The following is a 24,279-nucleotide window of genomic DNA, read 5'->3' on the forward strand; positions in this document are numbered from 1 at the left end:
GCACTAAACATGTGGCCCTTACTACAGAGAACCCAGGAGCTGGTGACTCATTCCTGCCCAGTACCATGGTCCCATTTTGCATGTGCTGTGCCTGGCTACCTACCGCATTCCTTCAAGACATCCTTGTGGGTCATTTGATCTCCTCAGTACAATAGGGAGGGCAGTTAGACATTATAATTTCCTCCACAGAAGAAATTAAAGCTCAGAGCTGAGCACCTGTGACCCATGCCTGTAATCCTAATTACTCAGGATGCTAAGATCTGAGAATTTGGGTTTAAAGCCAGACTGGGCAGGAAAGTCTGTGAGGCAGACCTTCCTTCCCTCCCTCCCTCCCTCCCTCCTTCCCTCCCTTCCCTTTTTTTTCTTTGTTTTTCTCTTTTGTCAATCCTGGGGCTGGAACTCAGGGCCTAGGCACTGTCCCTGAGCTTTTTTTGCTCAAGGCTAGCACCCTTCCCCTTGAGCCACAGCCATTTCCAGCTTTTTGCTGGTTAACTGGAGATGAGTCTCATGGACTTTCTTACCTGGACTGGCTTCAAATCTCAATCCTCAGATCTCAGCCTGGAGTAGCTAGGATTACAGGCGTGAGCCATCTATACAGGGCAAGTTTGTGTGTTTAATGAAACAGATTGTTATGTTGCTGTTTAACTTTTTATTTAGTTGTGCAAAGGGGTTTCAATTCCAGAAGTCAGGTTATGAGTACAATGTGTCTATTTTTGTAATGAAAAAATATTGTAAAGGTGATTTACAGAGGGGTTACAGTTACATGTCAGATGACTACATATTTTTTCGAACAGTGTCACCCCCCCTCCCTCATTTTCTCCCAGTGTTTTTTTTTCCCCCCTCCAGACGAGTTCAATGCATCTTGATCAATGTCATCGGGTTCATCATTCTCCCGCACCATGGAACTTATCTCCAATCAACCAGCAAAAAAAAAAAAAAGCTGAAAATGGAGCTGTGGCTTTAAGTGGCAGGGCGCCAGCCTTGAGTGAGAAAGCTAAGGGACAGAGTCCAGGCCCTGAGTTCAAGCTCCAGCACTGGCAGGGGGTCAGGCGTGCGCACCTGCACACACACACACACACACACACACAGAGTAGCTGAGCACTGGTCAGCAGGGACGGGGAGAGGGTGGAGGCAGTCTCCCAATCACACCACATTCAGGTCCTCATCTGCTCTCGTCCTTAGGCAAGTCCCTTCACCTCCTCCCCAAGCCTCAGTTTCCCCCCCCCCGCGTGGCAAATGAGAGCAAGCACCCCTGAACCCAGCTAGCTAGCACCGACTGGAGTGGACAGAGCAAAGGCCCCGCCAGGTTGGGTCACTCACTGCAAAGCGAGGAATTGGAATGGCCACGGGGGACCCGGCCTGTCCCTCGCTGGGTCTGGGGGCGCAGCTTAGGGAGAAGCTACCGAGGGCCTCAGGCCGGAGGTGCGGGGGGACCGGGCACGGCTGGCCCAGAGGCCGCCCGAACCGACGCCCCCCGGCCCTCCGATCTGCCCGGGCGGAGGCTGAGGGTGGCATCGAGCTGGGGGAGCACGGGGCGGGGTGGGGGGGGCGGGGGTCCCCGCGCGCCGACCCGGGGTCCCCGCGGGGCAGGGCGGCCGCGCTGGCGGGGCGCCCCCCCCACCCCCGCCCGGGCCGCTCGCCCAAGATGGCGATGGAGGGGCGGGCGAGGCGGCCCCGGCCCCCCGCGCCGGCCCCCGCTCGGGCCCGGGCCCCCGAGGCCGCGCCCCCGCCCGCGGCGCAGCGCCTCCCCGGGCCACTGACGCCCGCCCGCCCGCCCGGCGCGCCCTCCCCCCGCGGCGGCGGCGGCGGCCGAGGCGCCGGGAGGCGGCGGCGGCGGCGGCGCTGGCCGGAGCCCGGCCCCATGGCGCGGGGGGACGCGGGCCGCGGCCGCGGGCTCCTGGCGCTGACCTTCTGCCTGCTGGCGGCGCGCGGTAAGGGCGGCCGGGGCGCGGCGGTGGGGGGGGGTGGTGGTGGTGGGGGCCGCCGGGGCTGCGCGGGGCTCCGGGGAGGCGCTGCGCGGGGCGGCGGCGGGCGCGGGAAGGTGGGGGGGGGCGGCGGGGCGGACTTGTCCGCAGCGTGTGTGCGCGTGTGTGCGCGTGTGTGCGCGCGCGGGGGCGGCGGCCGCGGGGGGGGGGGCGCGGTGTCCGCAGTGCGCGCCTCGGCCGCGGCGTGGCCTCGGGGGTCGCGGGGAGGCTGCGGCGTCGCTGCTCCGCGGAGCCGCGCGGGCGTCCGGATCGCGCGCGCGCGCGTGTGTGCGTGTGCGTGTGTGTGAGAGAGAGCGCGTGTGAGTGTGTGCGTGTGCGTGCGTGTGTGTGTGAGCGCGGGGGTGCGAGCGCGGGGCGTGAGCGCGGAGGGGCGCGGGGCTCGGGTCCGGCCTCGCCGTCTGGGGCGGGGGGCGGGCGGGGAGTCGTCCTTGCCCGCGCCGGGGCCGATGCTGGAGACTCCGGAGTCACCCGGGGGGGACCCGGGCGGCGGGGAGACCGAGCACAGCACTCAACTTCGCCGGGTGGGTGTGGCCCGTGTGGTGGGGGGGGCCGCGGGGGGGTGTTAGGTGGAAGAATTGCGCCCCCCCCTCCCAAACCTGTGGCGTGGGCTGGGGGAGGGGACCGGCCCCTTTGCCGGACGGACGCGTCCGGGGCGAGTTCGACCCCGGCTCTCCGGTGGGGGACGCGTGTCACCCCTGCCCCCCCCACCCCCCGGCGTGCGCCGGGGGAGGGGGTCAACCGGAGCTCCGCCGGCCCCCCCCCCACCCCACCCAGTGCGGGGTTGGGGCTGGGTGGAGAAGGGGCTGGGGAGGGAGGTGGCGGCGGAGTCTCCGAGTGTGCGCGCGCCCCGGTGGGTGCCTCCTTCCACTCCCAGCCCTCTGGCTCACGGGCTCGGGTGCGAGTTTGGGGGGGAACACCCCGCCCCCCCCCCCAGGAGGGTAGGTGGCCTGGCCGGGAGGGGGATGGGCTGCCCGCTTTGTTCGCCTAGTTCGTGTCTTCCCATCCAAGGGGTGGGTGGTGGTGGGGGGAGGAGCTGAGGATGTGTCCGGGGCGAGTTGGGGAGGGACTTGGGGTGGGGGTGGGGAGGGGGGGATTTCTCTCCAGCTGCTGCAGCTTTCCAGAGACTCCGCCAGGACACGTGGGAGGGAGTGGAGAGGACGGGGGGGGGGGGGGGGGGGAGCCTCCGCCTGGCCAGCCCCAGGCCCATCTCCAGGAAAACAGCGGGTGGGAGAGTACCAGGAACTGCTGGACCCCACATTCTGCCTCTCTCTGTAAGACACGCCCCCTTTCCAGCCCGGACTGCGGGGGCCTAGGGTGGGGGTGGGGCTAGTAAAGATGGAGTGGGGGGGGGGATCTGGGGGCCCAGGGAAGTGTCAGAGGCTCTGTCCTCCTGGAGCCCCTGGGATTTTGAGAATGAGTTGCATTCCCCCCCTCCCCCTTCCTTTCTCCCCAAAGCTCTGGGGCTGAAGTGTTCAGCCAGGGAGGTGGTATGGGCCTAGTAACTGCACCCCAAGTTCCATCAGACACTTTCTGGGCTCTAGCAAGGGTCTCATCTTGGGAGACCTGGCCTCTCCCTGCTTCCGCACCCCAGGCAGGGCTCTGATGGGCTGGACTTGACTCCCTCCTTGTGCCAGCTCTGTAGGCCTGGGCAGAGTTCTAGAGTTGTCACCAGCCACCCTGCTCTGGAGCAGGTCATCATTCATTCACAGTATTTATACAGAGCACTTGAAATAGGCCAACATGTGCCTAAGTGTTTGGAAGACAGTAGATGCCACAGTCAGATCCCTGCACAGGCATTAAGCATGCAGGCAGGCAATAAGCATGGGAAATGGGGGTCCCTGAGTGACACTCTCAGAAGAGGGGCTCCTAAAGCAGTGTGAGATCAGGCTTGCTGGACAAAGCAGTGACAGCAGAACTAGACATGGAACAGAGCACCCCTAACTAAGAAGGAGAAAGACAAGAGGGGAACTTTCCCAGGAAGGACAGCTTAGAGGTGATTGAGGTGTTTTGGTGTGTGTGTGTACACACACGAAAGCAGCGCGCTGATCCTGGCGCTTGAACTCTGGGCGGGCACTGTCCCATTGCTCAAGGATATAGCTCTACTGCCTGAGCCACAGCTCTACTTCTAGCTTTTTAGGGTGGTTAATTGGAGATAAGGATTTCTCAGACTTTCCTTGCACGAACTGGCTTTGAACTGCCATCCTCAGACCCCAGCCTCCTGAGTAACTAGGATTATAGGTGTGAGCCACCAGGGCCGGTGGTGATTGAGTTTTAGTAGGTAGAATGAAGCTAAGTCCCGCTGGAGATTAGAGCCTGAGGGCTGGTGGAAAAAGGATGGACCACAGATCGTGGAGTGCAATGTGGGGAGCTGGACCCAGCTCATAGAGGGCTCTGCTTAGTTTTCTGGCCTGGGGGAAGAGCCCCTGCCCTGGCGTGGGCGGATTTTAAGGTCAGCCTCACAGCCAGAGTGGAGGATGCATTGGGCAGGGCTGGGGCAGGAAACCCCAGCTCCTTGGGAGGCCAAGGTAACAGGATGGTGGCAAGTGGAATAAGCAGCCGTTGGGATAGAGTAGTCCGAGTCCAAAGAATATAGAGTAAGGGAATGGACTGTACAGGACATGAAGGTAGACTGAACATGTAGGGAGTAAGGGAAAGTAAAAATAACAGGCTTGTGGGCTGGGGATATGGCCTAGTGGCAAGAGAGCTTGCCTTGTATACATGAGGCCCTGGGTTCGATTCCCCAGCACCACATATACAGAAAAACGGCCAGAAGTGGCGCTGTGGCTCAAGTGGCAGAGTGCTAGCCTTGAGCAAAAAGGAAGCCAGGGACAGTGCCAAGGCCCAGGACTGGCCAAAAAAAATAAATAAATAAAAATAACAGGCTGGAGCCGGGTGCTTGTGGCTCATGTCTGTCCTCCCAGCTACTCGGGAAGCTGAGATCTTGAGGAACACTGAGGCCCAGGGAGGAAAGCCCATGAGAGTCTCATCTCCAGTTAACCACCAGAAAGCTGGAAGTGGATCTGTGGTTCACACGTCAGGCATGAGACCAAAAAAAAGCTAATGTCACAGTGGCAAAGAAACAAAAAGAAACGTAGAGATCATTTTAGCATGAGTCCATTTTACAGATAAGAAAATGCGAGTGACTTCCCAGAGTTGCAGGATTAGAGACTGAACTGGTGGTGAATGAGCCTCCCAGCTCTTGGTCACCAAGCTGCCCTTTGGTGGGTTTTCACACACACACACACACACACACACACACACACACACACCCCAAGTTCTCCCTCTCAGCACAGCACCCTTCACCTTCACACTAGGGGGCCTGCGCCCTTTCCGTTGATCTGTCTGGAATGCGCCCTCCTCTACTCCTTTGCCCGCCCCCCCCCCCAGTCCCCTGAGGTGCAGCCACCAGACTGCAAGCAGAATCCCAGATGCAGAACAGATGTTATTTTCAGGCAGGCCAGGGGCTCCCACTCTCCAGGGGAGCAGGGGGAGACAGGGAGAGGAACCCCAGCCTGATCAGAGGGGCCTGAGAGGAGCTTGGCAGCCAGAGAAGGAAAACCAGAGAGGAGCTCCTGGGGCCCAACAGGCTGTATTCTGTACCCGCCAGGCTATCAGCTACGACTGCCTTCTTGCTGATTTTAATTCATTCATTTTAATGCCAGTCCTAGGGATTGAACTCTGGGCCTGGGTGCTGCCCCTCAACCTTTTTTTTTTGCTCAAGGCTAGTACTCTACCACTTGAACCACAGCTTCACTTCTAGCTTCTTGGTGGTTCCGTGGAGATGAGACTTTATTGCTCCAGCTGGCTTTGAACTATAACCCTCAGATCTCAGCTTCCTGAGTAGCTAGGATAATAGACATGAGCTACCAGTACCCTGATTCTTGGTCAGATTTAGAGACTGAGTATCCTCTGGACTTGGAGACCCTGAGGTTACTGGGATTAGGGAAACTGGGGATCAGTAGCTTTCTCAAGTGTAGACCGAAGATTCCTGAATAAGGTGCTGATTATTTTGTCACATAGTTGGGAGGATAGGGCTCTTAAGTGTGGACAGAGCGGGGCAGGGAAGACAGAGAGGAATGAACTCATTATTATTTATGGATTCATTCATTTATTCAAGCCCCAGGAGCTGTTCCTTAGCTTTTTGGCCCAAGGCTAGTGCTCTACCACTTGAGCCACAGCTCCACTTCTGGCCTTTTGGTGATTCATTGGCGATAAGAGTCTCATAGACATTTTTTTTTTTTTTTTGGCCAGTCCTGGGCCTTGAACTCAGGGCCTGAGCACTGTCCCTGGCTTCCTTTTGCTCTAGGCTAGCACTCTGCCACTTGAGCCACAGGGCCACTTCTGACCGTTTTCTGTATATGTGGTGCTGGGGAATCGAACCCAGGGCCTCATGTATACGAGGCAAGCTCTCTTGCCACTAGGCCATATCCCCAGCCCTCTCATAGACTTTTCTGCCCAGGCTAGCTTTGAACCTCAGTCCTCAGATCTCAGCCTCCCTAGTAGCTAGGATTACAGGTGGGCACCAGCTGGCTGAGGGAGTTGTTTTCAAGTGAAGGGGCCATACAGCAAGGGGACGGGCAAAATAGCCATTTCCTGGCCTGGTAATGTTTAGGTGAAGTTTCTCTCCGTGTCTGCGGGCTTGTTCTCCATTTTGTTAGGAGTCCAGCAGTGTGCTACTCCATTTCTGTGTGTACAGTTCACATTGTTCCCAGCCCTGAAGGGAGGTCCTATTATTTTTGTAGATAAGGAAACTAAGGCTTGGAAATGGGTTCCATGTCATCGTGTGTGTGTGTGTGTGTGTGTGTATGTGTATGTGTATGTGTGTGTGCTTGCCACTGCTGGGGCTTGAACTCAGGGCCTGGGCTCTGTCCCTGAGCTTCTTTTGCTCAAGGCTAGCACTCTAACACAAACTCTAGCCCTGGGTTCAATTCTTCAGCACCATGTAAACAGAAAAAGCCAGAAGTGGTGCTGTGGTTCAAGTGGTAGAGTGCTAGCCTGGAGCTAAAGAAGCTCAGGGACAGTGCTCAGGCCCTGAGTTCAAGCCCCAGGACTGGGGGGAAAAAAGTCCATGAAGGAACAGGGAGTGTCACCACCAGCCACACATGGCACAGTGGGATGCTTTCAAAGAGCTGTGTGTCTTTACCTATGTGATAGGGAGGGGTGTGGGGGTCAGAGGACCAGGAGGTGGGCGGGTCATACCAACACTGCAGATGAAGGAGGGCCAAGACCTTCCCAGCATTCCTTCCACCTGTTGGTGGGAGGGGCTTTGTGTGTGAAGGGCTGTGAACAAGCTCCTGGAAGAAACTGACTGCCTTGCATCTCCTGGGAAAGTGGAGGGTGTCCTTCCGCTGAAAACAAATCTGCCGTGTGTGTGTGTGTGTGTGTGTGTGTGTGTGTGTGTGTGTGTGTAGCTAGGATTATAGGCGTGAGCCACCAACTCCTGGCTTTAGCAAGACTCTCATCGTAAGGCTAGAGAAACAGATTGAAGGAAGGGAGTTTGACTTCAGGTTTGACTGGGCCTTGAACCCATGTATCAGATTCTGAGGTCAAATGCTGACCCACTGCATCTATGTAGGTGAGAGGAAGAATGGTAAAAGACTTCCAAGTGGCCATTGGATGTGAGGCCCTTCCCCTGAGGAAGGCTGGGCTGGCATCTGGGCGGAGTCCTCTAGGATACAAGAAGTCAAGTTGGACATTGAGACAGGCCAAAGCTTTCTTCTGAGGGGCACACGTCCCCTCAATGCTGGTTTCATTGCCACGAAGCCAAAGGAGTGTTCTCTGACTCTGTCTCCCAGATGAGACACACTCTTTATCTTATTTGGTGCTCTATCACTTGGGTCCTACCACCAGCCCTTTAGTTCCAGTTATTATTTGTGTGTGTGTGTGTGTGTGTGTGTGTGTGTGTGTGTGTGTGTGTGTGTGTCCTGGTTCTTGAACTCAGCGCCTGAACGCTGCCACTGAACTTTTGTGCTCAAAGCTAGCGCTTTACCACTTCCAGCTTTTTGGTAGTTACTTAGAAAAGTCTCATGGACTTTGTGACCCAGACTGGCCTCTAACTGCCATCCTCAGATCTCAGCCTCCTGAGTAGCTGGGATTACAGATGTAAGCCACCGGCGCCAGCAGCTCTAGTTATTTTTGAGATGGATCTTGCTTTTGGCTCGGGCCATCCTGGACCCTGATCTTGCCGCCCACCAAATGTATGCTTCCCACCATAGCTCAGACGACAGGTGCACACCACCACGCCCAGCATTTCTCTGTTGAAATGGGGGTCTCACAAGCTTTTTCTGCCAGGGCTGGCCTGGAACCACCATTCTCCTGATCTCAGATTCCCACATAACTGGCATCCCACCCTACCCAGCTATTGGTGTGAGATTGAGGGTGGGGTGGGGGGGTCTTGTGAACTTTTCACCCGGGTTGGCCTCTAGCCAGATCTCCAGTAGCTCAGGTTACAAGCGCGAGCCACTGGTGCCTGCCCTCCCCCCCACATTCAAGGGCACTTCTCCTCTTGATGCTGGATTTCATCTGCTAAAAAGTTGAAGGTCAGTTTTCTGTCTCCTAAAAAGACAAGGAAGGTCAATTTCCCCCCCCCATCTGCAGAATAAGGGCCTCGGGTTTTGCCGACATTTCCATTCCAATGGGCTCACGCCTGTCATCCTAGCCACTGGGAGGCTGAGATGTGAGGATTGCTGTTCAAAGCCAGCCTGGGTAGGAAAATGGCTCATGGCACAGTGCAGCTGCTCTCTGAAGGGAGCCCTGTTCTTCCTGCATTCTGAACCCCTATTGCTTTCCCTGTTCTGCCTTGCTGGGCTCCTTGGAGGTGGCAAAGCCAGACATCTGCTGATCTATGAATATTCAGAAAGGGAATTGAAGCTCTTCTGGGCTCCCCAGCCAGCCGCCGGGCCCTGGCTGCCGTCCTGGTCCTGCCTGCCAGAGCCCAGGGTGCTGACATACCCGGCAGCTGCTAGGGCCCCAGTGTTCACATTGTTTGTTCAGCGCAGCAGGGGATTTTCCAAGCCCAGGACAGGCTTTCAGGAGCGGGAAGGTTCAGGGATTCATGTCATGTGGGGCTTTTTTTTTCTCCCCTAAAACCTCAGCCAACTGTTCTGTGGCTGGACTTGGGGCATTTGGAAGCCACTGGGCTGAGCGCCCGGCCTGGCCTTCCCCCAACCCAGAGTTTGAATCATAACATCTAGGGCCTTAGAGATAGAAAGGACTGCCTTCTCGTGTAAGCTGAGACTTTCAGTTTAATACGCCCCCCCCCCAAAAAAAATCACACACACACACACACACACACACACGAGTACGCTTGGTGCCAGTGGTTCATGCCTATAATCCTAGCTACCCAGAAGGCTGGGATCTGCGGATCATGACTCAGAGCTGGGCACTAAGGTGTGGTTTTCAGGGGTGCCAGCCTCCAGGAGAAAAGCTGAGGGACAGCACTCAGGCCCTGGTACCAGCACCAAATGAATGAATGAATGAATGAATGAATGAGAAATGTTTGCTAATTTCCTAGCCCTCCTGTTTTTTGAGTACCTCATGTGGCTTTGCCAGCCCAAACCTGCCTCCTGATGAATAAGTCACCCTGAGCGAGAACGTTTCAGGACAGTGCCCAGGCTCTGAGTCTAAGTCCTGGGAGGTCTCAGGACAGAGGAAGGGAAGAGACCCGTGTGTGAGTGTCTAGGGGATGAGGAGTCGGCAAGTCACTCTGGAAGAACCAAGCATTTCTCTGTGAGTAATGGTGACTGACCGTGGCTGAAATGTAGGTTAAGGGATTCGGCTTTCCCTTCTGTGGTTTTGCCTAACCCTGGGATGCATTCCCTTCCTCCATTTTCCCCTCCTCTAGGAGCTGCCTTCTTCCTGGCTTTGCAGAAGTTAGCTGCCGGCAGGAACATTTAGCTTCTCCAGTTCTCCCCGCCCCCCCACCCCCAACAGAAGCAGCGCTGGCTTTGGGGCTCAGCCCCATGGGGTTTGCTCTGAATCCGACTCAGTCTAGCTCCTACTTCCATGGGCAAGGCCCACTTAGCTCTTCCAGAAACATCTGCTCACCTGCCCAAGGGGTGAGGGAACTCCTGAGACAAGCTAGGATTTATTATTATTGTTGTTATTATTATTCAGTTGTGGGGCTTGAACTCAGGGCCTGGACGATGTCCCTGAGCCTTTTTGCTCAAGACTAACTCTCTACCACTTGGAGCCACAGCGTCACTTCCCGTTTTCTGGTGGTTCATTTGGAGTTGAGAGTCTCGGGGATTTTCCTGCCCAGGCTGGCTTTGAACCATTATCCTCAGATCTCAGCCTCCCAAGTAGCGAGGATGACAGGCGTGAGTCACCAGCACCCGGTTAGGGCTTTTTGTTTACTCAGGATATGTATGTCCTCACATACGTGCACTTGTGCATACTGCTTCTAATATATTCTCGATGTTTCCTCGCCTAGGCTGCAGTTTTGGTTAGGAAGCAGTCATAGAGATGGCCTGTTAGGGCCCAGGAAGAGGGGGTGACATTGATGAGCCCGTGTGTCATTACACCTATTCTCACAGGCCTATAAGGAAGGAAATTCATCGAGATACATTTCACCCTTAGCAGTCTTCAAGTCAATAGTGTTTAATGTACTCAAAAGACTGGATAGCTGTGGCCACTTCCTAATGCTGAAAGATCTTTTTCTTTCTCTTTCTTTCTTTCTTGTCAGACTGGGGCTTGAACTTGGGGCCTGGGCACTATCCCTGAGCTTCATTTGTTCAAGGCTAGCCCTCTACCACTTGAGCCACTGCTCCACTTCCAGCTTTTTTTTTTTTTTTTTTTTGTAGTTTATTGGAGATAAGAGTCTCATGGCCTTTCCTCCCTGGGCTGGCTTTGTACCATGCTCCTCAGATCTCAGCCTCCTGAGTAGCTAGGATAACAGGTGCGAGCCACTGGCACCCAACTCTACAAGATTTTTCTCAGCCCCCCAAAAAGAGAACTCACCAGGTGCTGGTTCAAGGCTCAGGACTGGCATAAAGCCAAATAAAGAGACCTCATGCTCAAGAGCAGTCACTCCCTCCTCCTCTCTCCAGGCCCCTAGTGATCAGTGATCTACTTTGTGTTGTTGTGGATGTGTCTGTTCCGAACCCAAGATCATGCAAATAGGCATTTGGGGACTGGCCTAAGGTTTTCAGGGTTCATCCACGTTAGAGCACAAATCAGTTCTTCACTCCTTTGGCTGGCTCAATAATATACTTACCTGCTCATCCCGTGAAGAATGTTGGGGTTGTTTGGGACTTTCATGAATAATGCTGTTGTATACTGGATCTTCCTGGTAGGGGAAGAAGTTGAACGGCGAGTGTAGCAGGTGCATCGGGCACTGCGGCTCATGCCTGTAATCCCTGCTACTCAGGAGGCAGAGATCCCGTCTCTGACTCAGTAGCTCAGGAGCAGGGAGGACACACACTGACGGCCCTGCGGCCTCCTCCTCTCCCCAGGGGAGCTGCCCACACCACAGGAGACAACGCTAGAGCTGAGCTGTGCTGCGGGGCCATTGCAAGTGATCCTGGGTCCAGAACAAGCCACCATACTGGACTGCAGTCTAGGGACTGCCACCACTGGACCCCCAACCAAGGTGACATGGAGCAAGGATGGGCACCCCCTCCTGGAACACGACCACCTGCGCCTGCTCCCCAACGGCTCCCTGTGGCTGTCCTGGTCTTTAGCAATGGCTGACGGAGACGAAGAAGTGCCCGGGGAACTAGGGGCCATTGAAGGCACGTATTCCTGCCTGGCCCATGGCCCTCTGGGAGTGATTGCCAGCCAGGCCGCGGTGGTCAAGCTTGCCAGTGAGTACCTACATCCAGGGTTTGCCCTGCTGGGACCAGGAGACCTGGGGGGTGCGCTGTGAGGTCTGTAGTTAGCTCCCTGCACAAACACCTTCCTCTTGGACCCCCTTCTCCACGCTTGCCTCCCTTCCCACACAAGGGATTCTGGCCTGCTACTGTCTGCCCTGGTTGTTCAGTGTTCCTCCTGCTGCTTTTTGGGTTCCCTTCCCCGCTTTTCCTGCCCTCTTTGATGTGAGGTTGAGCTTCCTGGAGAGAAGCTCCCAAGCAGGCCAGGGGGCCAAATGCTGGTGGCTCACACATGTAATCCTAGCTGCTCCAGAAGCTGAGATCTGAGGATCAGGTTTCAAGGCCAGCCTGGACAGGAAGGTCTGTGTGACCCTTTATCTCCAGTGAACCACCAAAACAGCTGGACGTGGAGCTGTGGCTCAAGTGGAAGAGCCTTGAGCAGAAAAGCTCGGGGACAGAGCCTAGGCCCTGAGTTCAAAGCCGCAGGACTGGCATGTACATGCACACAAAAGATCAGGGACCCAAAGGGGCCTCCACAGGCGCTGCCTCCACACACAGGCAGTGGGCGGGCCCCCATCCCATCCCCCCATCTCCCCCCATCACCCTGCTGCCATCTCTTGGGGATCTCCGTAGGCACAAGCCGCCATGATTGGGCAGGGAGACCATGAAATTCATTCTGCCAGTAATTCTAACCAGTAATCACTGATTTTTATTCTTTGGCTATTTCTTTCTGTGTTCCCCTTGGTTTGAATTGGCTCTTCTCTCTCTCTCTCTGCCACTGTCCTGACCTCTAGCACTGGAAGATTTTTCTCTACACCCGGAGTTTCAGACAGTGGAGGAGAATGGGACAGCCCGCTTCCAGTGCCACGTGGAGGGGCTGCCGGCCCCTGTTATTACTTGGGAGAAGGACCAGGCGACATTGCCTGAGGAGCCTCGGTGAGTGTTCCGAGGGGAGTGGGTCTCCAAGGCCACACCTTGGCAGAGAATGGCTGTTTTTCTTGCTGTTTCACTGGAGATAAGCATCTCATGGACTTTGCTTCCAAGGCTGACACCTAATACATAACAAACATTCTTCCCAATCTGTGTGTAAAAAATGGTGGATATTGCTGGGCGCCAGTGGCTTACACATGTAATCCTAGCTACTCAAGAGGCTGAGATCTGAGGATCACAGTTCAAAGCCAGCCCAGCAGAAAAGTCCCCGTGAGACTTTTATCTCCAATTAACCATTCAAAAACCGGAAGTGGGGCTGGGGATATGGCCTAGTGGCAAGAGTGCTTGTCTCGCAAACATGAAGCCCTGGGTTCGATTCCCCAGCACCACATATACAGAAAATGGCCAGAAGTGGCGCTGTGGCTCAAGTGGCAGAGTGCTAGCCTTGACCAAAAAGAAGCCAGGGACAGTGCTCAGGCCCTGAGTCCAAGGCCCAGGACTGGCCAAAAAAAAAAAAAAGAAAACAAAAACCGGAAGTGGCGCTGTGGCTCAAGTGGTAGAGTGCTAGTCTTGAGCACAAAGAGGCTCAGGGACAGCACCCAGGCCTAAGTTCAAGCCCCACAACCGAAGGGGGGAAAAAAAAAAGTTGTAGATATTATCATCTGGATGGTTAAGTGAGGAAATAGAGGATCAGAGGCAGGGTGACACATGGGCCTCTCCTAGGTGAGATTTGGGGGGAAGCTGCAGGACTTGAAGAAGTTTGTGCTGCAGATGGGTTTAGAGTTTGGAAATCTAATTGTATTAGCTCCGAGCAACAAAGCACTGGGGGTTCAGAGTTCCCCTCCCAACATCTAATTCAAGCAGCTTCCCGCAGAGCCACAGGCCTTGCCCACACGGATGGAAGCTGCCAGTTCCTGGGTTCTGGGAATGTTTGCCCCCAAGTTCTCTGAAAAGCAATCCTCAGCTATAAATAAGCCAGGCTCACATGTCCCAGCGCATTGTGTGAGGGAATAAAGAAATGTTGAAAACAGCAACTTGATGATGGCCAAGGTATGTATTTTTACACATGTCCAGATATAGTACATGTGCAACTATGCTATTCATAAACTCGGCCCAGTGTTTAGAACGAGACCAGATGCCTTGATGTAGGCCTATGCACATGCGCGTTTAATAACCACTCTTGTCAGGGAAGAGGGCTTAGACCCCAAGGCAATTCCTTGGTACTTATGTTAATTTCTAATAATAAGAGAAAATCTGGGGATAGTTTTTCTTCTATGAGAACCAGCAAATCAGCTAGGAGCTGGTGGCTCATGCCTGGAACCCTAGCTACTCAAGAGGCTGAGATCTCTGGTTCAAACCTAGCTTGGGCAGGAAAGGCTGTAAGATTCTTACCTCTGATTTACCACCAAAGAAGCTGGAAATGAAGCTGTGGCTCAAGTGATAGAGGGCTAGCCTTGAGCGCAAAGGCTCAGAGACAGCGCCCAGGCCCCAGAACTGGTGCAAAAAAAAAAAAGAAGACAATCAGCAATCATTGTTCCCCAAATTCCAGGCATTCACAGCTACGTTGTGACTTCAACTAGCAACTTCAATTTATATCATTTGCACAATCAATGCTTTCCTTTGCACCAACTATAATGTATATTAAAAGAACATTAACAGCTAGGAACTGGTGGCTCACATCTGTAATCCTAGCTATTTAGGAGGCTGAGATCTGAGGAGCAAGGTTCAAAACCAGCCTGGACAAGAAAGTTAGTGGGATTCTTATCTCCATTTAACCAGCAGAAAATCAGAAATGGAGCTGTTGCTTAAAGTGGTAGAGCGCTAGCCTTGAGTGAAAGAGATCAGGGACAGTGCCTAGGCCTTGAGTTTAAGCCCTACAACCTACAGAAAGAAAAAACAACAACAACCAAAAAACTGGAAGTATAGGTATGGCTGAGTGGTAGAGAATCAGCCTTGAATGGAAAAGCCAAGCAAGAAAGCAAGTTCAAGCCCAGTAGTTGGATACACATAAAAAATAGTGTGACCTCATTTGTCCAGCCTTGCAGAGTACATTCATTGTCTGTCAGCCTTATGCACCCTCAGCTAAGACTTCCCTTGCCCTGGGCAGATCTCTCCAAGGACTTGGAGGAAGAGAGGAGCTCTTAGGAAAATCAGAATCTCTGTGATTCCCAGTCCCAGGGCTTGAACTCAGGGCCTGCCTGGGCACTGTCTCTGAGCTTCTTTTGCTCAAGGCTAGCACTCTAACACTGGAGCCACAGTGCCACTTCCGGCTTTTTCTGTGTGTGTGGTACTGAGGAACCGAACCCAGGGCTTCATGCATGCTAGGCAAGTGCTGTACCGCTAAGCCACATTCCCAGCTCTCTCTTTTTTTTTTTTTTGTGGTTATTGTTGGTCTTGGTGCTTGAACTCAGGGCTTGGGCACTGTCCCTGAACTTTTTTGCTCAAGGCTAGCACTCTAGCACTTTGAGCCATAGCACCACTTTCAGTTTCCTGGTGGTTAATTGGAGAGAAGAGTCTCACAAACTTTCCTGCCTGGGCTGGCTTTGAACTGCGATCTTCAAATCTCAGCCACCTGAGTAAGTAGCTAGGAAGAGCAGGCGAGCCACTCACTGGTGGCCAGTCCCTGTGATATTTCTTGTGTGTGTATGTCAAAGCCTCATGCTTGCTCAGCTAGCACCTCTACCACATGAACTTCATCTCTAGTTTGGTCTTGTTTTGGTGTGTTTTTTTTTCTAGTTATTTTGGAGATCAGGCCTCCAAAATCTTTTCTGCCTGGACTGGCTCTGAACCTTGATCCTCTGAATCTCAACCTCCTGAATAGCCAGGATTAGAGGAGTGAGCCCAGCTCTGTTCTGTGTCCTTGTATCTCTAATCCCAAGTGGCCTTTTGGGACAGCACATTCAGGTTTGGACACAGAAAAAAAAAAAAATAACCTTTTCCTTTTTTTTTTTTTTTTTGGCCAGTCCTGGGACCTGGGCTCAGGGCCTGAGCACTGTCCCTGGCCTCTTTCCGCTCAAGGCTAGCACTCTGCCACTTGAGCCACAGCGCCACTTCTGGCCATTTTCTGTATATGTGGTGCTGGGGAATTGAACCCAGGGCCTCATGTATACGAGGCAAGCACTCTTGCCACTAGGCCATATCCCCAGCCCACCTTTTCCTTTTTTGTGTGCCAGTCCTAGGGCTTGAACTCAGGGCCTGAGCACTGTCCCTGCGCTTTTGTCAAGGCTACCACTCTACCACTTGAGTTATATCTACTCTTGGTTTTTGGTGCTTAACTGGAGATAGGGGTCTCATGGACTTTCCTGCCTGGGCTGGCATTGAACCACAGTCCTCAGATCTCAGCTTCCTGAGCAGCTAGGATGACAGGCCTCAGCCACCAGTGCCTGGCTGCGTGTCTTTCATCATGAGCCCCTCCCCCATGGTTCCCTGGAACTTCACCATCCCCCTTTCCTCCTTCCCCAAAGGCTCATCACTCTTCCCAATGGCGTCCTCCAGATCCTGGGGGTTCAGCAGAATGACACCGGCTCCTACCGCTGTGTGGCCACCAACTCCGCCCGCCAGCGCTTCAGCCTTGAGGCCCCACTCAGTGTGGTCCACAGAGGTAAGGAAGGAGGACAAGGGGTGGGAAATCTGGGGGTTCCTGGAGCCAGCCATGCTGGGGCTGCAAGGAGCTGCAAGAGGTCTGGGCCCAGCTTGCAGGCAGCTGATAGGGTCTAAGCCCTATTGAACATGTGAAGCATTGAAGCCCAGACAGAGCAATGTCACCGTGCCACTGGGGCCGCAATTACAAACCCTGACGCTTTGTGTAGGGTTCCTCTCTTCCTGCAGGCTCTCCATGTCCCCTTGGGTGAGATGGGGAATGCTGAAAAGGCCAGGTGTTTGTCCTCTGCCCCTTGTGCTCCTGCTCTGGTGTGAATCCCATTGGTTGGACACGGGAATTTATCCACACTGCTTGTTCTGCTTGCGTCCCGTCCTGGCTGATGCTCCTGTTTCTCTCTCTCTCTCTCTCTCTCTCTCTCTCTCTCTCTCTCTCTCTCTCTCTCTCTCTCTCTCTCGTCTCTCTCGTTGGTTGTGGAGTTTGAACTCAGGGCCTGGCTACTCTCCTGAGCTCTTTCACTCAAGGCTAGTGCTCTAGCACTTTGGAACACAGCGCTACTTCCTGTTTTCTGGTGGCTAATTGGAGATAAGAGTCTCATGGCGGCTGGGAATGTGGCCTAGTGGTAGAGTGCTTGCCTAGCTTGCATGAAGCCCTGGGTTCCATTCCTCAGCACCACATACGCAGAAAAAGCCAGAAGTGGCGCTGTGATTCAAGTGATAGAGTGCTAGCCTCGAGCAAAAAGAAGCTCAGGTACAATGCCCAGGCCCCTAGGACTGGCCAAAAAAATCAGTCTCATGGACTTTCCTGCCCAGGCTGGCTTTGAACTGTGATCCTCAAGATGTCAGCCTCCTGAATAGCTAGGATGACAGGCGTGAGCCGCCGATGGCTGTGCCTGTCCTTCTCGGCCCTGGTGTTGTAGGATCAGAAAGAGCATCAGCTTTGAGGTCAGAAAGACCTGGGTTGAGTCATAGCTGAGCTGCATGACCCTGGAACCCGTTATTAAATGTCCAGCCCAGAGAGAATCCAATAATACCTGACAATGGAAAGTGCTCACTAGATCTCTCTTCTTCTCACCCCCTTCCAGGGTCCTTCACTTACCTCCTCCTCCTCTTCCATGGCCTCCCTCTCCCATACACCCTCCCCCCCCCCGCCCCCCCACTGATCCCAGAGGCCTTCACTCTCTGTCCTGCAGGGCGCTCTCACGCCACCTGCTGGACAAACCCAATATTCACCGTCATACCTGAGACGTGAGGAGTGGCCAGGAGAACTTGGGGAGTCAGAGTTCAGGGAACTGAAGCTCTGGCAGCTTTTTTCCTTTGAGGGGAGAGATTTGCCTAAAGCCACACAGTGTGTTACTGGTTGTGCTGGAACTCAGAACTGGGAGTGCTGGATGAAGCTATGGCTTTGCCATTTCCTTGGGGTGGTGACAGAGGCCATTCTTCTGGTTCCTTTTCTTTGTTTTTGTCAGTCATGGGGCTTGAACTCAGGGCCTGGGCGCTGTCCCTAGCTTCTTTCTACCACTTTGAGCCACAGCTCCACTCCTGTTTTTCTGGTGGTTACCTGGAAATCAGAGTCTCACAGACTTTCCTGCCCAGGCTGGCTTTGAACCACAATCCTCAGATCTCAGCCTCCTGAGTAGCTAGGATTACAGGTGTGAACCACCAGTGCCAGGCTCATTCTTCTGGTTCTAAGAGAAAGAGCAAGTTCCAATCCCAGCTCTGCTGAACTTGGTGTTTACTTTCCTTATCTGTTAGATGGACCCATGGCCGCCTCTGTTGTCCCCGGTTACTGGGAGCCACAGGTAAGGTACCGTGGCATGGGAAGAAGTCTCGAGTAGCAGAGTACTGATGCCTCATGCCTGTCATCCTAGCTACTCAGGAGGCTGAGATCTGAAGATCACAGTTCAAAGCTAGCCTGGGCAGGAAAGGTTGCAAAACTCTTATTTCCAATCAGCCACCAGAAAACTGGAAGTGGAACTGTGGTACCAAGTAGTAGAGTGCTAGTCTTAAGCACTCAAGGACAGTGCCCAGGCCCTGAGTTCGAGCTCCATGACCAACAACAAAAGCAATGAAAAAAACGCCTCAGGTAAAGTTACCCGCTGGCCTGTCTTCTCTCCAGGATCCCTGGCGGCCACCAGGGGGCAGGATGTGGTCATCGTGGCAGCCCCAGAGAACACCACTGTGGTGTCCGGGCAGAGCGTGGTGATGGAGTGTGTCGCCTCTGCTGACCCCACGCCTTTTGTGTCCTGGGTCCGACAGGGTGAGTGAAGAGGGAAGGGCAGGAAACCATCACTGAGCCTGGAAACGCAGGGCCTGCATTCCAGGTGTACCCAGGTCAGGAAATGGTGTGAGACATCGCTTGCTGTGTTCTAACCTGCCTGTGGTGGGTAGCAAGGTCAAGCCTGCATGGGTGGAAATGGACAAATTTACTGGGAATGGAAGCACTTTGGGACTTCCACACACAGAAAGCCACCACCCTGAGGGTGGGGGATGGGCTGTGGCCTTCTGTTCCTCCCAACAGCGTAGCAGGTGAGTGTGTGAGGGTCAGGAAGGTGCCATCCAGCCCTGGGTCTGTTCCCCAGCAATGACAAAATAAAAAATAAAGGGTCTCAGCTGGACACAGGTGGCTCACACCTGTCATCCTACTCAGGAGGCTGAGATCTGAGGATCACAGTGCAAAGCCAGCCAGGGTGGGAAAAGTCCATGAGAATTAACCAGCAAAAAAGCTAGAAGTGGCGCTGTGGCTCAAGTGGTAGAGTGCTAGCCTCGAGCAAAAGAAGCTCAGGGACAGTGCCTAGGCCCTGATTTCAAGCCCCAGGACTGGCAAAAAAAAACACACAAGTAAATTTGTTAATAACAGTACTGATCAGCATAGTAAGGATATAGGACATGCTTGCACTGTTTCTGGAAGCCACCCTTCCAGCAAGCGTCTGTCCTCTTTACCAGGCTGAGCTGGTAAGAGATCAGGCTCACCTGGCTAGCAAGAAGAGGAACTGTGGTGCTGCGGAGAGGGTCCCTGAGGTCGGAAGATGGACAGAGGGGATGTCCCCGGCGTCCCTTCCAGCTTGCTCCCTCTCTTGCTGCAGATGGAAAGCCCATCTCCACCGACGTCATCGTCTTGGGTCGCACCAACCTACTTATCGCCCATGCTCAGCCCCGACACTCTGGAGTGTACGTGTGCCGGGCCAACAAGCCTCTCACGCGTGACTTTGCCACAGCCGCCGCGGAGCTGCGTGTGCTGGGTGAGGAGGATGAAGGGTGCAGGGGCAGGGTGGGAGAGGTGGGAGGGAGGGGAGATGGGCAGGGAGAGGTTTAGGGGAGAGGGTGATCCGGAGGATGAGAAGGAGCTAGGGAGGAGTCCTGGAAGGAGGAAATCTTGGGGGAAAGGACTAAGAAAATGGGAAGATGGAGATTTTATTTGGGGGTGGGGAGGCGTGTAACTGGGGCTGGTCCTGAGCTTTTGTGCTCAAGGCTAGCACTCTGACACTTGAGCCACAGTTCCACTTCTGGCTTTTTGCTGGTTGATTGGAGATATTATGTGTCTCAGGGGCTTTCCTGCCCGGACTGGCTTCCAACTCCAATCCTCAGAATCTCAGCCTTGTGAGTAGCTAGGATTATAGGCGTGAGCCACCAGCGCCCACTCTGCTGGAGTGAGAGGCTTGACGGAAGGAGGGGTGGCTGGGATCTGGCTGGGGGAGACTGGGGGCGGGGGGAGGAGCGGGGAAGAATGAGACAGGTTGGTAGTCGAGAGGTTATTGAGAGAGATACTGGAGTGGGACTGTGCGGTGCCAAAACTGGGGGTCAGGCTTGCTTGGGGCTTGATAACCCAGGAAAAGACAAAAGTGGTCCGTGTGGGAAGACATTGGGAGGTCAGGGAGAAGGTAAGTTGGGTAAATGAAGGGGTGGAGTTAGAGCTGTGAGGAGAAAAGACCCTTGAGGAGAGGAAGACAAGACCGGGGCCAGTACCTGGACGAGGTAAAAGCTGCGGGTCTGAGCGGAAGTGGCTCCTTGGAGGTGGGACTACGGGGAGAGGCCAATCAGGTAGAAGTTCCTGTAGAAGAGGTGGGCGGAGTTAGGACGTGGGGGGGGTCAGGTTACTGGGCGGAGTTGGGATCAGAGCGAGATATTGTCCCAGGATTAGCCCCTAGGGGGCGGGGTTATGCATAGGGGAGGAGTTATGCATAAAGGGCGTGGTTATATGTGGGGGGGAGTTTGTTATCTGGGGGCGGGGTTAGGTATTCAGGGATGGGCTAGGTGCTGGGGGCGGGGCTAGGCTCTAGGGGCGGGCTAGGTGCTGGGGGGTGGGGTTATGTATTCGGGGGCGTGGCCAGGCGCTGAGGGCGGGACTATGCATTCGGAGGCGTGGCCAGGTGCTGGGGCGGGGTCTGGATTCGGGGGCGTGGCCAGGCTGGGGGCGGGGTTCATTCGGGGCCGATGGGGCGGGCCGTGAGCCCGGTGGCCCCAGCCCGCCGTCAGCACCGCCCCCTCCCGCCGCAGCGGCTCCCGCCATCTCGCAGGCGCCCGAGGCGCTGTCGCGGACGCGGGCGAGCACCGCGCGCTTCGTGTGCCGCGCGTCGGGGGAGCCCCGGCCGGCCCTGCGCTGGCTGCACGACGGGGCGCCGCTGCGGCCCAACGGGCGGGTGAAGGTGCAAGGCGGCGGCGGCAGCCTGGTCATCACGCAGATCGGCCTGCAGGACGCCGGCTACTACCAGTGCGTGGCGGAGAACAGCGCGGGGACGGCGTGCGCCGCCGCGCCGCTGGCCGTGGTGGTGCGGGAGGGGCTGCCCAGCGCGCCCACGCGGGTCACCGCCACGCCGCTGAGCAGCTCCGCCGTGCTGGTGGCCTGGGAGCGGCCCGAGCTGCACAGCGAGCACATCATCGGCTTCTCCCTCCACTACCAGAAGGCCCGGGGTACGTCTACGGGCGCCCCGGCCTGAAGGGGGGTGGTCCCCGGGGGAGGGGACACAGCCGGGCATCAGGTGGGAAGGCCTGCGAGCCAGTCCTGGGGCTTGTACTCAGGGCCTGGGCGCTGCCCCTGAGCTGCTTTTGCTCAAGGCTAACGCTCTACCCCTTGGAGCCACAGCCCCACTTTTGGTTTTCTGGTGGCTAATTGGAGAGATGGCCTTTCCTGCCCAGGCTGGCTTTGAACCCTGATCCTCAGATCTCAGCTGCCGGAGTTGCTAGGATAGCAGGAGTGAGCCACCCAGGTGGGGCTCTTCTGTACATTCTTGGAGCCACCTGCCACCCCGGTTAACTAGCTGCTGCACCAGGCTCCATTACGTGGGGGAGTCATTTCAGGTAGATAGATACCAGGAGGCAACTTCCTAAACCCACAAAGGAATTAATTCCATGAGAAAACAAGAACCCGAGGGGTTCTGGGAATGACTTGGCTACAGATAGATTAATCTAGAAACTAGGATAATATAAAGACAGATTCCAGTCAACCAGTGCCTGGGATGGCCCTGTGACAGTCTCCTTTGTCCCTTGTGTCATCTCCTCAGGCTTGGACAATGTGGAATACCAGTTTGCACTGAACAATGACACCACAGAACTTCAGGTTCGCGATCTGGAACCGAACACGGATTATGAGTTCTATGTGGTGGCCTACTCCCAGCTGGGGGCCAGCCGCACCTCTATTCCTGCGCTGGTCCACACGCTGGATGACGGTAGGGTCTCTGAACCTGCGCTGGGCAGCTTGGGGGAGGGGCCCAGTGACTTCCCCTGGGGATGGCAGCACCCCCCCCTTCTGTTTACTAGTGTACCCCACAGCACTTTCACGTGGTTCACAGTATCCTTTGTGCCCAGTAAGGGAATGGCAGGGGTTCTTCTCCCCAGTTGACCACTGGGAAACTGAGGCCCAGAAAATGAAATGATTTGCCCAAGGTCAGTAGCACGCACGAACCTGAGCCTACGTCTTGTGTTCCTCATATCCCACGCTCCTCCCCAACCCCCATCCTGCCTAGATAGGGGCCGATCACTGGCATTATTAGCCTCTGGGTGTGGGAAATGTATTGCGCACCTTTTTCTAGCTTTGGGGGTGGGGCGGATGTGCCCTCACCCTTCAGCGCGGGGCTCCCCTGAGAGGCTCCCTTTCCTCCCTCAGATCCTGGTCCGGGGCCTCCTCCTTCTGACTTGCTGTGTGACCTGGGCAAGTCTCACCTTCCACGTCGGTGGAGCAGAGCTCACGCTGATGTTCTTCTGTCTCAGTCCCCAGTGCAGCGCCCCAGCTTGCCCTGTCCAGCCCCAACCCCTCGGACATCAGGGTGGCGTGGCTGCCCCTGCCCCCCAACCTGAGCAATGGGCAGGTGGTGAAGTACAAGATAGAGTACGGTTTGGGAAAGGAAGGTGAGTGGGGCCCCTGGAGATGTGAGTGGCCCGGGGAATGGGGAGAGTTGGCTCCTGAAGGGAGCAGGGGCTGGGGGTGGGGGGTGGGGGGTGGGGGGGCCAGCGGGAAAGGAAGGGGAGGGGAAAGTAGGTAAGAAGGCTGGGAGGCTGAGTTTAGTCGGATGGGCTCTGCAGATAAGTCTTCCGTGAAAGTGGCAGGTAGTCTAGAGGCTCCTTGGGGCCCTGCTAGCTTGGGGTGTGTGTGTGTGTGTGTGTGTGTGTGTGTGTGTGTGTGCGTGTGTGTGTGTGTTGAACTCAGGGTTTCTCACTCTGTTTCCTACTTTCCTTCTGCTCAAAGCTGGGACTCTACTACTTTACCCACACCTCTATTTCCATCTTTTTGCTGGTCTTGGACTTTTCTGCCTGGGGTGACTTCAAATCACATCCCTTAGATCTCAACTTCCTGGATAGCTAGGATTACAGGTGTGAGCCACCAGTGCCCAGCTTCCCCCACCAGCTTTTTCTTTGCCAGTCCTGGGGCTTGAACTCAGGGCCTGGGCGCTGTCCCTGAGCTGCTTTTGCTCAAGGCTAGCACTCTACCACTAGAGCCACAGTGCCACCTCCAGCTTTTTCTGTTTATGTGGTACTGAGGAATGGAACCTAGGGCTTCATGCATGCTAGGCAAGCACTCTTCCGCTAAGCCACATTCCCAGCCCTCCCATTCCAGCTTTAAAAGCAGATGAGAGGCCAGGGAGGTGGCAAGTGTATTTGTGGGACTGGGTGGGGGAGGAGGGTGGTTGGGTTAGTTATGTAGAACGGAGTGGATGTGGATGGCCTGGGGGAGGGGTTGTGAAAATATGGAGGGTATAGGTGAGGAGGGAGGAAGGACTGGTCAGGCTTAGGAGACCCTAGATGCTAGGTGCTGTCAGCAGCCTTCAGGGCAAGTCCTCCTGCCCACCTGGCATGTGGCCTGGGTTTACTTAGCATGTGGGGGAGGGGAGAGTGCATGGGAAGGGAGCTCGGGTGGAAGGAAAATGGATGTGTCCTCTCTGTGGGCTGCCTGAGAGTGGACCTTGAGCCTGCCCAGTGCTGGGGGGTCGGGGCCCCGAGGATGAAGTAGAAGACTCAGCTTGGGGAGTTTTGAGGTCGTGGTCCCCAGATCTAGACACCCAGCAGCCCCCTCTTCTCTGACCCAGCAGATCAAGTGATCTCCACCGAGGTGCCAGGGAACGAGACGCAGCTCACATTAAACTCGCTTCAGCCGAACAAAGTGTACCGCGTCCGGATATCGGCTGGCACTGGGGCCGGCTACGGGGCTCCCTCCCAGTGGGTGCAGCACAGGACTCCCGGAGCCCACAACCAGAGCCACGGTACGCGGCCAGAGGGACTCCTGCTCAAGGCTAGCGCTCTACCATTTTGAGCCACAGCTCCACTTCCTGTTTCCTGGTGCTTCGTTGGAGATGAGAGTCTCACAGACTTTTATCTGGGCTGGTTTCAAATTTCCATCCTCAGATCTCAGCCTCCTGAGTAGCTAGGATTATAGATGTGAGCCATCAGTGCCCAGCTTCAGGCAAACTGTGTGTGTTGTGTGAGTGTGTGCATGTGTATGTGTGTGTGCATGCCTGTCTGTCTGT

At 55.3% G+C, this 24,279-nt stretch overlaps 1 protein-coding gene across 2 annotated transcripts in view; it reads left to right on the plus strand.

Moving 5' to 3' along the window:
- Positions 1-1,823: 1,823 nt before the first annotated feature.
- Positions 1,824-24,279, plus strand: part of Igdcc4 (immunoglobulin superfamily DCC subclass member 4) — a 33,341-nt gene continuing 10,885 nt past the window's right edge. Inside the window, exons 1-10 of one of the 2 annotated variants that reach the window (XM_048331755.1) lie at positions 1,824-1,931; positions 11,438-11,788; positions 12,589-12,730; positions 16,189-16,325; positions 18,441-18,581; positions 19,408-19,563; positions 20,819-21,232; positions 21,823-21,987; positions 22,529-22,666; positions 23,842-24,015. In XM_048331755.1, coding sequence (XP_048187712.1) covers positions 1,862-1,931; positions 11,438-11,788; positions 12,589-12,730; positions 16,189-16,325; positions 18,441-18,581; positions 19,408-19,563; positions 20,819-21,232; positions 21,823-21,987; positions 22,529-22,666; positions 23,842-24,015 — 1,888 coding nt within the window. In that variant the 5' untranslated portion in view covers positions 1,824-1,861. The remainder of the gene's footprint in view (positions 1,932-11,437; positions 11,789-12,588; positions 12,731-16,188; positions 16,326-18,440; positions 18,582-19,407; positions 19,564-20,818; positions 21,233-21,822; positions 21,988-22,528; positions 22,667-23,841; positions 24,016-24,279) is intronic. The other variant, XM_048331756.1, reaches the window with a different exon arrangement.

The sequence above is a fragment of the Perognathus longimembris genome, chromosome 23 (genome assembly GCF_023159225.1).
Source record: "Perognathus longimembris pacificus isolate PPM17 chromosome 23, ASM2315922v1, whole genome shotgun sequence".
Lineage (NCBI taxonomy): Eukaryota > Metazoa > Chordata > Mammalia > Rodentia > Heteromyidae > Perognathus > Perognathus longimembris.